The following is a 14,729-nucleotide window of genomic DNA, read 5'->3' on the forward strand; positions in this document are numbered from 1 at the left end:
GAGGGTTCAGTTCCTTCAATCTATGGAAACGATGGAGCCAATGACACAAAAATAATTAACTGTATTTAACTTTCATATTATTGCGTGTCTATGATGGCCTTATTTTCAGAGCATTAGCATCAGTCTTTCTGCGGATTTTAGCACTGTGCGTTCTGTTTTGACTTCTTGTAGGTGTATTTTGAGTAGTTGTGTCAGATGGATAGCATCGAAGGTGCTGTATTATTCTTGGGGAACATAATGTGTTCAATGCATTTGTTAGCTTCTCGCTAACACTAGCATTAGCTTACTGCTTAACTTGACTGCAGTGCTTGTTTACAAGACGTGTTCATCAATACTATGAGGGGATTTATTTTGTTACGTGTTTTATATTGTTGTGTGGACATGTCTTCTGCTGTTGGCAACTTTTAATCAATCAATCAAAAAGTTTGCAAGTAAACTCTACCTCAGCTAAGAAACTACAAAACTGCCCGACCGGAAAAGGAGGCACACGTCTTGCGGCCTGAAGGGAGTGGGGTATGAAGTATCTCATTTCCATTTAAAGAGACCGCACCAAAACGGCTTACTCTGAGCCGCTCCTCAGAACAGGGGTAAAAGAGGGTCCTGCGATGCTAGGATGACGAGGATTTCAGACAGAAAATTTGCTGTTCCAGTTTACATCGACTACAACTGAATGAGTAAAACGTAAAACAGTAGAATTTATTACCGTGATACTTGGGCTTTAAGGAACGATCCTAACCCTGACCAAGCTACCGATATCACTAGTTGGAATAACAGTGTTCACCACAAGATGGCAGACATTCCTCAATGCACCCCAATCCCAGAATAGAGGAGAAGAAGAGAGATTAGTTTAAGAAAATTGTGTCTTCAAGGCAAAATAGCTAGCTATCAGCTTTAAATAAATAACTTCATTAAATGTACAATCATTCGTACATGTAATGTGTACCTGTATCGAATCGTTCTAGTCTCAGTTTGGTATGCGGTGTTTCTCACCCAAGGAAGTATTCAGTGTCGTTCATCCACTGGTTGATGAAGTGGGCAGTAATCGTCTGTGGGTTCTGGGAGAAGTGTGCGTTTTCCAAAGTGTGCATAAGAATGGCCGGGCTATAGTAAAGACCAGCTATGGCCACTTCCAGGCACATGATCCGAAGCTTGTTGGACTTAACGCCACGCGTCAAACGCTCCAGCGCAGCCTCCACGAACAGAGGGATACACTGCACATATATTAAAGTGAGCATTTTTTTATGTTGGGTCACATGATGACAATCACATGATGCAAAGATTTGTTTCTGACCTGGTCAATCCCTCTGCCTTTACATTGTAATATGATCACCTCCAGCAGTTTGGCAGCGTGACACTCTGCTTCTTCACCTGAATCTGTGGTCAGCACCTACGAGAGATTCAAAACTCACCAACCAGTCAAATTAAACTGCAAACGAGGGCCCTAACGGATTAATTGTTCAGCTGATGAAATTGATCGACTATTGCGCTTTTCAAAATAATCAAGACTTAGTCTCTGATGCTAAATGGCATACGAGTGGTGCAGAATGGTGTTCTTACATAGTTGTCCACTGAGCGAGGTTGTGACTTCATTAAACCCTCAAGTCTCCTCAGTCAACTACCAGAGACAACTTTAGCCATGCATCATGTGAGCCTGACAACGCCTGCTTCGTTTGTCCAGCTTTTGTTTACGTTTGATTGCTAAGGTTTTAAAGTTATTCCACCTGTACAATAACCATTTAGCAGCGGAGGTTTTTCTAAACTCATGTTTTGCTTTAAATTTCTAATTGCTGTAAATTGCTTTATATTTATTTCCAAATGCTTTCTTTACCTTCTATGCATGGTTTTGTCCCTAAATGTCTCTTGGTTTAAAAATTAAACTAATACTGAAGGGCAAAGTATTATAAAAGAGTCAAACGTTATAACTTTAATTTATATAATTGTTGAAGTGACGAAAAAAAATCTAATATATTCTGTATACACTCTTAGAATTAATCGTCTGATTATTTGGTAATGTTTATATTCTTTCAAATATGGGCATTGGCCTGAAATAATTCATCTGGGTCGGGCCCTACTACAAACCTCTGAAACTCAGTTCAGTTCATTTTGCATAGTGTAAGAAATATACCTTTTTGCACATGCTGTAGAGGATTTCCAAGTTCTTGGGGTTGGATAGGAAGACGTCTGTATCCACGGTGACGTAGTTATGCAAAAGTGGCATCATATCTGTACCATAAATATATCAAGTTGTAGTGTGGTTTAAGAAAAATGTGTATACACTAATTGCATCTTGTTGTTTTGATTCTTCAGTTATGTCAATAGTGAGTTATTTTGTTTTTCTTTCAGAATTATTCTTTTGACTCATGTAAAGATGTCTTTACATAAGGTCATTGTGGAGTCACGTCTGGATTTTATTTCTCTTTTGCCAAAAAGGAAGTGTGACCCAGATTTATTGGTCCTTTTAAAGAGATGGTCAACTTATTTAGCTAATTTCAGCAGCAAAAAAAGTAAAGATTTTGTCTATACCAAATTACATAACTATGATTTTTCATGTACATTCAATACTTTTAAAAACACATTTTTGCTAGTTGTTGTTGAATGACATCCCCTATGTTGAAGGCCCAATCATAGCTCAGCTTGTGAGCATCATATGACCAGTCATTTCTGAGTGTTTAAAGTGGAATGAAAACAATATCCCATTAAGTAGAATATAAATTTGAGGATAGAAGTTAAAAAACGATAAACCTATGAGCATGAATGTCTTAATAATAACATGTTAAACTCACCCCCACTCGTCTAAATGCAGTTTTCTGACTAAAATTGCCATTTGTCAAATGTAATTAGGCAGCAAAATTCACTTGTTTTACCCATCTTAGTGTGAAGCCATTTTGCCACTTGGTGTAAACTGTAAATGACATCACAGTTGCTCAGGTAACGACCAATTTGAGAACGTCACATGATATTACTGGAGTGCTTAGGCACTTTAGTGACATTTTCAATTGACAGCAAGTGGCAGCAAGGGGGCCAATTGATTTCAAACACAATTTGGTTTGTTTTAAAACCACTGAAGATTTTGTTGGATAATCATTTCACCCGGTTCAAATAATATTACCGATACGACATTCGTGCCCCATGTTAAGTCTATGTAAACTTCTGACCACAACAGTCGAGTCAGGTGAGACCAACCAGTGAAGTAGTCAAACCAGTCATGCTGAAAGACCTCATACAAGACGCTTAGCAGCTGCCACATCTGTGGGGAGATGGTCTGGCATGTGAGTCCGAATGCCAGAGACAGAATCTCCTCATAGAACTCTGTGAATGATATAAAGCTCATGCACATTAATACTTCCAAAACCACATACGTACATGATCATCCAGGACTTTTTTTCCACAAATAGAGACATTGACAATTGTTGACAATTGACATTGTAACTGATAATTAGGTGTATTATTCAATTTATACTTTCTTATTCAGTAATCAGTCTGACTTCATTAATTGTCAACATATTCTATGGGTCATAATAAATAAAATGTGTGAGTTTACAAAAACCAAACACTATTCAGTCCTTGCACAGACACACCTGCCATACCTATAATAGGTTTCTGCAAGACCAGGCCAATCACTTGCAAACAGATGTCCTCCAGCTGTTGAGTGATCTGAGGTACAGCATAAAAAAACCCAAAAAACCCAATCATTTGTATATTTACAGTAAAATATTCTTAATTACTTCATTTTAGGATTTCCAAAGTGTGTTACACTTGGCATGGAAATTATGTTCATATTTACTGCCCCTCTCTACATCAGAGCCATTTCCACTCAGCAAGGTTTCAGATCCCAATAGTGACTTTCAGCCCATATTAAAGATGAAAAAAGATTTTCTGCTCAACTACACAACACCTCAATCTACATTCTCCATGAGCTCTTTGTCTTTATCACTCTGACCTCTCACAGTTTGTCCAGCGCAAATAAATCCTTTCACACTTAGCACAAATGTTCCCCATGGCACCATCCCAGGGCCTCGTGTGTGGGCCATGTGCACGCACGCACGCACGCACGCACGCACGCACGCACGCACGCACGCACGCACGCACGCACGCGCACACGTATATATTGCACTATATACACAGAGTGTGCGCATATCCGTGAGTACAGCACAAGAGTAACCTCCTTGTGGTCCTCCATGACTGTCAAAATGGTGTCAATGGTGCTGAGAATTCCAAGGGCGATGACGGTCTTGTCCTCATTCTCCTCGTATTCCTCGCTCTGAAGAACCCTGGTAAAGATCTCTGCCTGGGAAATACGCATATAGAGTACACTCAAGTGTCGGAACCAGTCACAAAGCGCTTTACAGAACATATGACAGACAACACAGTCACATGTCTTACCAGATTCCGTGTCATGTCAACAGCAATTACTGCAACTTCTTCATTGTACTCGCAGATCATCTTCTGAATGACATTGGTCAAATCATCATTCTCCGTCTCTTTCACCACATGGAGCAGCTGTTGCATAACAGGTCGAATGTGTGGCCGGATGTACAGTTTTGCTATACACACAACAAAAATACACATTTAGAAAGTAAATCATAATGCTACAAGATCAGTTTTGCTATACACACAAACACACACTAACAGAATGTAAATCATAATGCTACAAGACTTCACTTGATTTGCTCCCTCATATCATCACACATCCAGTTCCATAGCTCACATTCCTCAACGTACCCTCTTCCTGATTGCTGACCAACATTTGTAAAGCAATGGCAGCCTCCACCTTGACTGGCATCTCATTGTCATCAACCAGGTCCTTCTTGACCAACTCCACGGCATTCCTCAAAGCCATCACATTGTGGAAATGCAGCTGACTGAAGCAGTGGAGGACCCAGCATGACTGACAAAAACGGCAAAACCACAAATGAATAAAAGTAGAATCTTTTATGACATAGGTTGCAGGCTTGAGCTTAATTTATTATCATTTGTTTATTCCCCATTCTACACGAGTACCACTTGTTTACAAAAAACAGGCATATTTGTTTAAATATATGCTATTTTTTTTATTATATAACTTGTTTTAGCGGCACGGTGCCGCACTGGTTAGCATGTCCATCTCACAGTTTAGAAGGTGTGGGTTCCACCTCCAGCCCTTCCTGTGTGGAGTTTGCATGTTCTCCCTGTGGCTGCGTGGATTTCTTCCCGCATACCAAAAACATGCCTGGTAGACCGATTGAGCATTCTGAATTGATCATAGGTGTGAGGGTGATTGGTTGTTTGTCTCTATGTGCCTTGCGATTGGCTGGCAACCAGTTCAGAGTGTCCCAGAGTGTGTAACTTGTTTTATGTATGCTTCACTTACCCTAGCTCGCAAGTAACACAATCGAGAGTCTAGCAAAGGGAAAACATAGTTTTGCAGCATCAACTCCATCTGATCCACGTAAAGCTGCTTCTGCAGAACACGCAGCAAAGCCCAAAGAAAGAGAAGAACGTTGGAAGAGCTGTTAGCTTGTGTTAAATAAAGCTGAATTTTTAAAATAATTTCCTCTCACTGAATTCCAGGACCACTTAGATGAGAAGACTTTATTTTCATTGTACATTGCACAACAAAATTTCATTCAATATTCCAGCTTGTAAGACGCATAACAATAAATCGATAATATAAAAACAGTAGCAAAGTATAAAAACAACCAGGGGTGCCGCTAGGGGGTGGCCATGGCTACCCTTGAAAATTTACCAGTCACCCCACAGCCTCTTGCCAAATAGGTAGGTTCTATTTGAGTCAGTTATGCTTTTCGTACCAAGTGTCAATGTTAAACCAGTCGTTCTGTTTATAACACATTTGCGCTTACCCTTAATGACTTATTTAATCATTACACAATTATAAATTGTCGTGGGACTTAAAACAACTGTACAGTTAAACCAGTCGTTCTGTTTATAACACATTTGCGCTTACCCTTAATGACTTATTTAATCATTACACAATTATAAATTGTCGTGGGACTTAAAACAACTGTACTGTTATTCGTCTGTGTACATAATCTCTTTCGTAACATTAAATATAAACACAATAAACCAAAGTGTACCAGAAGGCATTTTCTTACACCTTTCTGGTAGTCTCACTAGCGTTGTCATAAAAAAACAAAATAGCATATATACCTTAAATAGTAGCTCAGCAAGCGCTCCAATACAGTGTAGTGCTCCATCTGTCCTTCGGGGGTCAGATGTGGGATCCATCAAAATCTGGTGGCAGAATGCCATCATTTGAGGCAGGACCTTTTAAGACAAAAGTAGAGCGTTAAGTAAAGTAGTAGAGTTAACAAAGCAGAGAGTTAACACAATTAATCAGTTCTTTGACTTATTTTGCAAAGCGGAACAGTTGCAAACACAGGTAACACATGTGTTGTTCATTACTGCAGCAAATTGTAGTATTCCTCACCTCCTTTCTCTTCCGTGCAGCATTGCACAAAAGGCTCTGAGCAGCAGTGGTGGGAAGGGCACTATCGTCATAAAGGTCTGTAAAAAAGAAGAAAAAAAAAGAAATCAGTCAGAAAAAGTGTAATGATATAATTTATAAAACTACGCAGTTCAAGCATAACATTATGAATCTCAAGAATAAATTTACACATCTAGGTCCAAAGTACGTACAAAACTTCATGCGGATGTATTCAAACGGGTCTTCTTGCCACAGCCGCTCGTCCTCATCTTTGTAACACATGAGAGGAAAGATCACCTCCTGACAAATAGTCTGGAAGAGATCAAAGTCATACACCACTCAAAACAGAAATTTCAAATGCATTTCTTTGTTTTAGTAATGCTTATAATATCAAATATACTGTATTGGCCCGAATATAAGACGACCCTGATTATTAGACAACCCCCTCTTTTTCAAGACTCAAGTTTAGAACACCAAATTTAATTTTTATACAGAAAATAATTACAGTACATCTGAAACAAATGATTATAACAATATATTTTTAGAGAGAAAGCATGTTATTCTGCCTCATTCAATTTATGCAAAAACTGTCTATCACATCTTAATATCTGAACATTTAAATATGTAAACTAAAGGGCAATCACATAGCTACCACTATTTTTAATAAATTCTTCGTGACAGGGGTTTGCTTTTGCCTGGGGAGTCAAGTTCAGCATTAGGTTTAAAGATATCTGGCGCCACCTAGCGCTGTGAATGGGTATAATGTCTAGACCTTGAATGTAAGACGACCCCCACTTTTTTAGTCTTATATCAATGCAAAAAACACCGTCTTGTATTCGCGCTAATACGGTATATCAAAGTCATACATCACTCAAAACGAAAATTTAAAATACATTTCTTTGTTTTAATAATGCTTATAATTTCCTGCAATAAATCTTTGCATCTGAATGTTGATTAAATCTTAAATGATCTATTCCCTTGAAACATAGAGCATGAAATAAAAAACTGTCACCTGCATGTGAGGCTTCATCTGTTTCCACGTCAGAGAATGGGAAAGTCCCTGGTTGAGGTAGTTGAGACACTGCTGGAGAACACAAGGAGTAACATACTGCTTCTGTCTGTATTGATCCACAACCTTCAACAAGACCTGGAGCAGACAGTGACAACACAGACAGGTAAGTCAAAACTACTATTAATTTTGTACTCAATTCACAAACACTTACTTGCTGTAAACCCACTGCATAAGTCTTCAAGAAAAAATCAGCAAATTCAAAGTACTCTTTTGCCACGTTGCCTGGGCTTCCATATCTGGAAAAAAAAAACACAACCATAGACACAGAGTATAAATATATTCAATACACGCATATTCAAATATAAATATAATACATGTGACTACTTGTTTCGAAAAGAGGTCCTTGCTCACCGCTTGAACAGCTTTGTAATGGCACGCAGTGCCCATTTCTTGCACTTCCACCATGATAACTCAGGACGGTCATCTTCATCCAGCTCCAAAGTTTCCTAACAAATTGAGTGAAATGTGACTCTTTTAATTTTAAAGCAGTTAACTCACACATGATAGCAGTGATATATACACAATTTTTTATAATGGGAGATAACGATAAATGCAATATAGTGAAATTGCGATATTGAAACTGCTGTGATAGTGTTGTCCTCATGTGACGATATTAAAAGCAACTGTTAAAAAGGCCTTTTTTTTTCATTTGTGTGGTTCTAGCAGCCTCTGGTGGTTACTTCATTATGCAGTTTAATTTGAATTGGGTATGTTTTGGCCACCTTCGTTATGACCCATGCACAGGCGAGTTCCTCAACTAATTCATTCAATTCACAATATACGCATTGTCGAGTTACATGGCGGATAGGAAGGTAAAAGATGGTGCGTGAGTGTGTATTAGATTTGGCCCAGACGAATTGGCTAAGATGAAATTCCAAATTTCAAAGCTTGACAAGGAAGACCTGAAGAAGGGGGCCTGAGTAAGGGTTACTTAAAAGTTAGTTCTTCAAAATTAACTATTGTTAAATTGGTAAAGGGGAATTTGTTGGTTGAACCAGTCAACCTCCATTCCCGTTCCAAATTTCACCAGAAGATGGTGCCAAAGTCAGATTGACCTAACATAATAAATTGATAGTTTAAAAAGTCATCGATTAGATGAAGACTTGTTCTGAAGCACAGCAACACACAATTTTGGATTATGTTATATTATTTTGTTTTGCTATAATATACTTTGAAACTGGTTTAATATTTTAATTTGCTAACTAGGAAGCCCAAGCTCATCTGAGGCGATGAGAATGAGTAAGCTGCATTATACTTTATTTTATTCTGCTTTGCAATATTGTATAGTTAGTAGCAACTTGAGCAGCACCATAGCACTGATGTTTCATTTAAACATGAATGTATTAAGAGTTGAGTAAGGACAAGGGGTTGACAGTGATACGGTGGGAGGAAGACTGCAATCCCAAGCTTGAGCTTAACCGAGAGGTCACCAGCTTGTCAAAATACGTTTTGAAGATGCTTGAGTGTTTTAGTCTGCTAACTAACTAACTGAGTGGGCTTCCGGAAGTGCCTGAGAGAGCGGAGGCTTCGTGACCGTTTGTCTACCGTCGATCATCGGACACAAAGTATAGCTGCGAATCAAGAGGTTTGTACGGCTTCGTGCACCAACTGCACCCTTCTCTTAGAGAGGTTGTCCCTGCTAGAGGGACGTGTCCGCCAGTTAGAGCAGAATAGTTCGATAACAGTAGATGTGGCGGACACAGACGCGGACTGTAGTCAGCCCGCTAGCCCAGTTAGCATTAGCCCCAAGCGGCTTGCTAATCGCGATGAGCCAGGTAAGACGCATAGCCATCCAAAGTCATCTCGGTCTACTGGCCCTCGCACTTTGGTCATAGGTGACTCCATTACCCAAAATATTACGCTTAAAAATCCAGCCACGGTAATGTGTATTCCTGGGGCCAGAGCACCCGACATAGAAGCTAATCTTAGGGCGCTGACTCGCAATAGGCCTAGTCAACAGCGTAGTTCCAACAACACTAACTACTCGGATATAGTGATACACGTCGGCTCCAATGATGTTAGGATGAGACAATCAGAGATCACAAAGAAAAACATAGCGAGGACTTGTGATCTCGCCAGAAAGATGAGTCGGCATCGAGTATTTTTCTCTGGCCCCCTGCCTGGGAGAGGCACTGATGAGAGGTTTAGTAGATTAGTCTCCCTTAATCGATGGATGGCTGGGTTCTGTAAAAAGCAGGGACTGTATTTTATAGATAACTGGTCCTCCTTCCGGGGCCGCCCCGACCTGCTGAGGAAGGACGGCCTTCACTCTAACCGTGAAGGCGCCTTCACCCTAACCGTGAAGGCGCCTTCACTCTTTCTAAGAATATAGATTACTGTTTGAGCCACTCATGACAGGTCACTTTAGAGCAGGCCGGGGCACAGGTGATTAGACCACCTGTTAGGATGGGCTTGGAGTCTGTTAAGTTAAAGTTAACTAGCGCTAGGCTAGACTTCCAGCATGCACATAGCTCCTTGTGTAGACTAGAGCGTGACAGTTTGAATAGTGCTACAGTACACACTTTCTACTGGGGTAGTAGACAAATCCAATCACTCCACCCCGACCGGTTTTGCTGATGAAACGGTGCCTGTTTCAGATAATTTTACATGTGTAACAAATATTTACTATCAAATTCCCACGGTCGTATCGTCCCACCGCGCTAATAAACATTTGAGAGGTGATGTCAGGCCTAGAGAACACAATCTTACTCGCAGCTCATTGAAAAATCCTTCGATAGATACGCACCCTGATCAACCGATTACACTTAAACTCGATTTTATGAATATTAGATCGTTTCATATGAAAGCAGTTCTCGTTAATGACCTCATCACGGAACATAAACTAAACATTTTTGGCCTTTGCGAGACCTGGTTAAAACCTAATGAACTGCTGCCGCTTAATGAGGCCTCGGCTCCAAGTTTTGTGAGCTCGCATGTGGCCCGTCCTCGAAAAAAGGGTGGGGGTGTTGCCCTCATCTCAAATTCCGAGCTTAGATTTAGGCCTCGCTCGATTAACCTATTTAAAACATTTGAAGTTCTCACTGTCCGATCCACCGCTTTACCGTCATTTTATCTTGCTGTTATTTACCGTCCACCCCGGGCCTACTCTGGCTTCCTGGATGGATTTTCAGAATTTGTGGCTGATCTAGTGACAAATGCGGATAATATAATTATCATGGGCGATTTCAACATCCACATGAATTTACCGTCAGAGCCACTTACTTCGGCGTTTCAGACTTTAACTGATTCGTTTGGTTTTACGCAAGCTGTACAGGCAGCAACGCATAAGAATGGAAATACCTTAGATCTGGTATTATCCCAAGGACTTGCAACCTCAAATATAGCAGTACTGCCATACACCATTGTTTTGTCTGATCATTACTTAATAAAATTTGAAATGTTAGTATCTTGTCAAAGACAAGAGAGCAATCAGAATTATAGCAGCCGTAATTTTAACTCCATGACTGTAACTGCGCTATCTGAGTTACTGTCGCCGGCAACCGCCATGTTTCCCGCATACAGCGGCTCTATTGATAATCTTACAAATGAATTCAATGCGACATTGTTAAATGCTATCGACTCTGTGGCGCCGCTACGTCTGAAAACTCGCTGTAGATTGCCTACCCCGTGGTTCACAGATGAAACACGTACGCTTAAGCAATTATGTAGAAAGCATGAGCGCAGATGGCGTTTAACCAAACTTGAGGTTTTCCATCAGGCATGGCAGGACAGCCTCCTGAAATGCGCTTATCTTAGCAAAAACTCGTTATTTTTCGCAAGTCATTAATCTTAATAAAAACAATCCTAAATACCTATTTGATACAGTGGCAAAGCTAACACTACGCCAGCCGACCCCCGATAGCTCCTTCCACTCAGTTTACGAGTTCATGAAATTTTTTGCTAAAAAGATTGAATCCATTAGGGACGAGATCAAGAATACCATTCCAATCGCTCAGTCGAGACCGCCGTTTACCAGCGCTGATGATCATGCAATAACCCTCTTGAATTTTAAAAGCATGTCCCTTGAAAGGCTTACACAATTAGTTAGTGCGGCTAAACATGTTCACTCCACCCGCTTCCAGCCAAACTACTTAAAGAATTATTTCAAATTTAAGGACCGTCCGTCTTAAATATAATCAATTTGTCTGTCTCCTCTGGGATAGTGACAACAGCCTTTAAAACCGCTATCATTAAACCGTTACTTAAGCGACCAAATCTTGACCCGGATTGTCTCAGTAATTATAGGCCAGCTTCAAACCTCCCATTCATAGCAAAAGTTCTTGAAAAAGTAGTAGCGCAGCAGCTTATTGATTACATGGGCGCCAATAATCGATATGACTCTTTTCAGTCTGGTTTTAGAGCTAATCATTCCACTGAGACAGCACTTGCTAAAGTGACTAATGATCTCCTCGTAGCTATGGATTCAAACACTTCATCTGTATTGTTACTACTCGATCTTAGTGCTGCCTTCGACACTGTAGACTTCGATATTTTATTAGGGCGTCTTAAAAGTTGTGTTGGTATTTCAGGGTCAGCACTAGGCTGGTTCTATTCCTATCTATCAGACAGGACGCATCGAGTGGTCCATGGCAATACATCCTCTGAGCTCTATAATGTTACGTGTCTTGTCCCACAGGGATCGGTACTCGTACCAATTTTATTTAATATTTATATGATTCCGCTTGGGGACATAATACGTAAATATAATATTAGTTTTCAATGCTACGCGGATGACACCCAATTATATATGCCGTTATCGATGACAGATCCGCGGGATTGTTGTAATCTTGAGGCGTGCCTTGCGGAGATCAAGCAATGGATGTCTCTCAACTTCCTTCGTCTTAACCCAGATAAAACTGAGATGTTGATAATTGGTCCAACCCGTTATCAACACTTATTTAAGGAAACCACTATAACTATAGATAACCGTACTATCACTCAGAGCGATACTGTAACTAATCTCGGGATAATATTTGACCAAATGCTCTCCTTTCAAAAGCACATTAAGAATGTAACCAGAATTGCGTTTTTTCACCTTCGTAATATTGCTAAGATTCGTCCGATCCTCTCGACCGGTGATGCGGAAACTATTATACATGCGTTCGTCACGTCGCGCCTGGACTACTGTAATGTATTATTCTCTGGTCTTCCTAAGTCCCGCATCAAAAGTCTACAGTTAGTACAAAATGCTGCTGCGAGGCTGTTCTCACGGACAAGAAAATTTGATCACATTACGCCAATATTAGCCAATTTACATTGGCTCCCGGTCCATTTAAGATGTGACTTCAAGGTTCTTCTATTAACCTATAAATCACTGCATGGCTTAGCGCCTTCATATCTCGTCGACCTAGTTGTTCCTTATGTTCCGTCTCGTAACCTTCATTCACAAAACGCTAGCCTTTTAGTGACACCGAGGGCCAAGAAAATGTCTGCAGGGTCAAGAGCAGGGGTGCCCAAACATTTTCAGCTCGCGAGCTACTTTTGAAATGACCAAGTCACAAAGATCTCCCACTAAAAAAATAATTTATTTTATATATACACTACCGTTCAAAAGTTTGGGGTCACCCAAACAATTTTGTGTTTTCCATGAAAAGTCACACTTATTCACCACCAAACGTTGTGAAATGAATAGTAAATAGAGTCAAGACATTGACAAGGTTAGAAATAATGATTTGTATTTGAAATAAGATTTTTTCTACATCAAACTTTGCTTTCGTCAAAGAATCCTCCATTTGCAGCAATTACGGCATTGCAGACCTTTGGCATTCTAGCAGTTAATTTGTTGAGGTAATCTGAAGAAATTGCACCCCACGCTTCCAGAAGCAGCTCCCACAAGTTGGATTGGTTGGATGGGCACTTCTTGTGTACCATACGGTCAAGCTGCTCCCACAACAGCTCAATGGGGTTCAGATCTGGTGACTGCGCTGGCCACTCCATTATCGATAGGATACCAGTTGCCTGCTTCTGCTCTAAATAGTTCTCGCACAATTTGGAGGTGTGTTTGGGGTCATTGTCCTGTTGTAGGATGAAATTGGCTCCAATCAAGCGCTGTCCACTGGGTATGGCATGGTGTTGCAAAATGGAGTGATAGCCTTCCTTATTCAGAAGCCCTTTTACCCTGTACAAATCTCCCGCCTTACCAGCACCAAAGCAACCCCAGACCAACAGGGAACGTCAGGGATCTGACAATTGGAGGGAACTCGCGAGCGTTAGTGTTGTGTTAGCGCCGTTGTTTGCGCACGCGTCAAGTGCGAAAAAAACCCAAAAACATTTTAATGCCACGTGATCGACCAGTAGCGGCTAGGCGATCGACCGGTCGATCGCGATCGACGTATTGGGCACCCCTGATCTAGAGCATTTTCTATTCGGGCTACAGAGCTTTGGAATGCCCTACCAATGGAAATTAGAACTGCTACCTCAGTAGAAACATTGAAGACACGTTTAAAGACACATTTCTATGATATGGCCTTTAATTAACCTGTAGTGGTCGATTCGGTTTGAGTTTGTTTTTGGTCCCTCTCCCCACCCCTCCCCAGCTGGGGAGGTGGTTAGGTGGCACCCAAGCTGACAGTGGCTATCTGGATTCTCGTGGACCTATTCAGGATGAGGGAACTTTTTCATTGATTTTCATATTATGTATTATTTGTGCCCTCTCTGCATCCATTGCAACCTGGTGATCCTGAAAGGATCCTTCCATCTGTGGTCCTTTCTCAAGGTTTCTCATTTTCCCCTGGTAGTTTTTTTTTTTAGTTTTTCCTTGCCCTTTTGGGAGCTTAAGATCAGGGGATGCTTTGAGAATAATTGTCAATTTTTGTCTATGTGAAGCCCTTTGAGACTGCTTGTGATTTAGGGCTATACAAATAAACTTGACTTAACTTGACTTAACTAGGAGAATCGACGATCATAGTTATGATTGTGTTAAATTGACTATTGTCAAAGTATGTGTTATTATTGTCACGATGTTTAATCAATATCAATCATGTACCGTAATTTCCGGACTATAAGCCGCGACTTTTTTCCAAAATTTTGAACCCTGCGTCTTATAGTCAGGTGCTGCTTATATAAGATTTTTTTCGTGATTTTTGTGATGACTTGATCACTTTTATACACTCGTAAAAAGGCTGTGGACCACTGTTGTGCGGTATCTTGAAGAAAAAAACAACAAAAATACTATTTTGAAACACTACTATGGCTGCTGCTTATTCTGGCCGTGTTGCTTGTGACTATTACAGT

The 14,729-nt window shown here is 40.5% G+C and overlaps 1 protein-coding gene across 1 annotated transcript in view; it reads right to left on the reverse strand.

The window, feature by feature from the left end:
• Nucleotides 1-14,729, reverse strand: part of ipo8 (importin 8) — a 44,185-nt gene that overhangs the window by 10,802 nt on the left and 18,654 nt on the right. The window contains exons 8-22 of the mRNA XM_088366826.1: nucleotides 7,848-7,942; nucleotides 7,648-7,732; nucleotides 7,437-7,571; nucleotides 6,637-6,736; nucleotides 6,428-6,504; nucleotides 6,148-6,264; nucleotides 5,351-5,440; nucleotides 4,723-4,888; nucleotides 4,384-4,544; nucleotides 4,163-4,288; nucleotides 3,588-3,654; nucleotides 3,184-3,309; nucleotides 2,126-2,223; nucleotides 1,292-1,387; nucleotides 991-1,211 (exon numbers count right to left, since the gene is read on the reverse strand). Of these exons, the coding sequence (XP_088222952.1) occupies nucleotides 991-1,211; nucleotides 1,292-1,387; nucleotides 2,126-2,223; nucleotides 3,184-3,309; nucleotides 3,588-3,654; nucleotides 4,163-4,288; nucleotides 4,384-4,544; nucleotides 4,723-4,888; nucleotides 5,351-5,440; nucleotides 6,148-6,264; nucleotides 6,428-6,504; nucleotides 6,637-6,736; nucleotides 7,437-7,571; nucleotides 7,648-7,732; nucleotides 7,848-7,942 (1,760 nt within the window). The remainder of the gene's footprint in view (nucleotides 1-990; nucleotides 1,212-1,291; nucleotides 1,388-2,125; nucleotides 2,224-3,183; nucleotides 3,310-3,587; nucleotides 3,655-4,162; nucleotides 4,289-4,383; nucleotides 4,545-4,722; nucleotides 4,889-5,350; nucleotides 5,441-6,147; nucleotides 6,265-6,427; nucleotides 6,505-6,636; nucleotides 6,737-7,436; nucleotides 7,572-7,647; nucleotides 7,733-7,847; nucleotides 7,943-14,729) is intronic.

The sequence above is a fragment of the Syngnathus floridae genome, chromosome 22 (assembly GCF_059516105.1).
Source record: "Syngnathus floridae isolate MCC-2025c chromosome 22, RoL_Sflo_1.0, whole genome shotgun sequence".
Taxonomy (NCBI): domain Eukaryota; kingdom Metazoa; phylum Chordata; class Actinopteri; order Syngnathiformes; family Syngnathidae; genus Syngnathus; species Syngnathus floridae.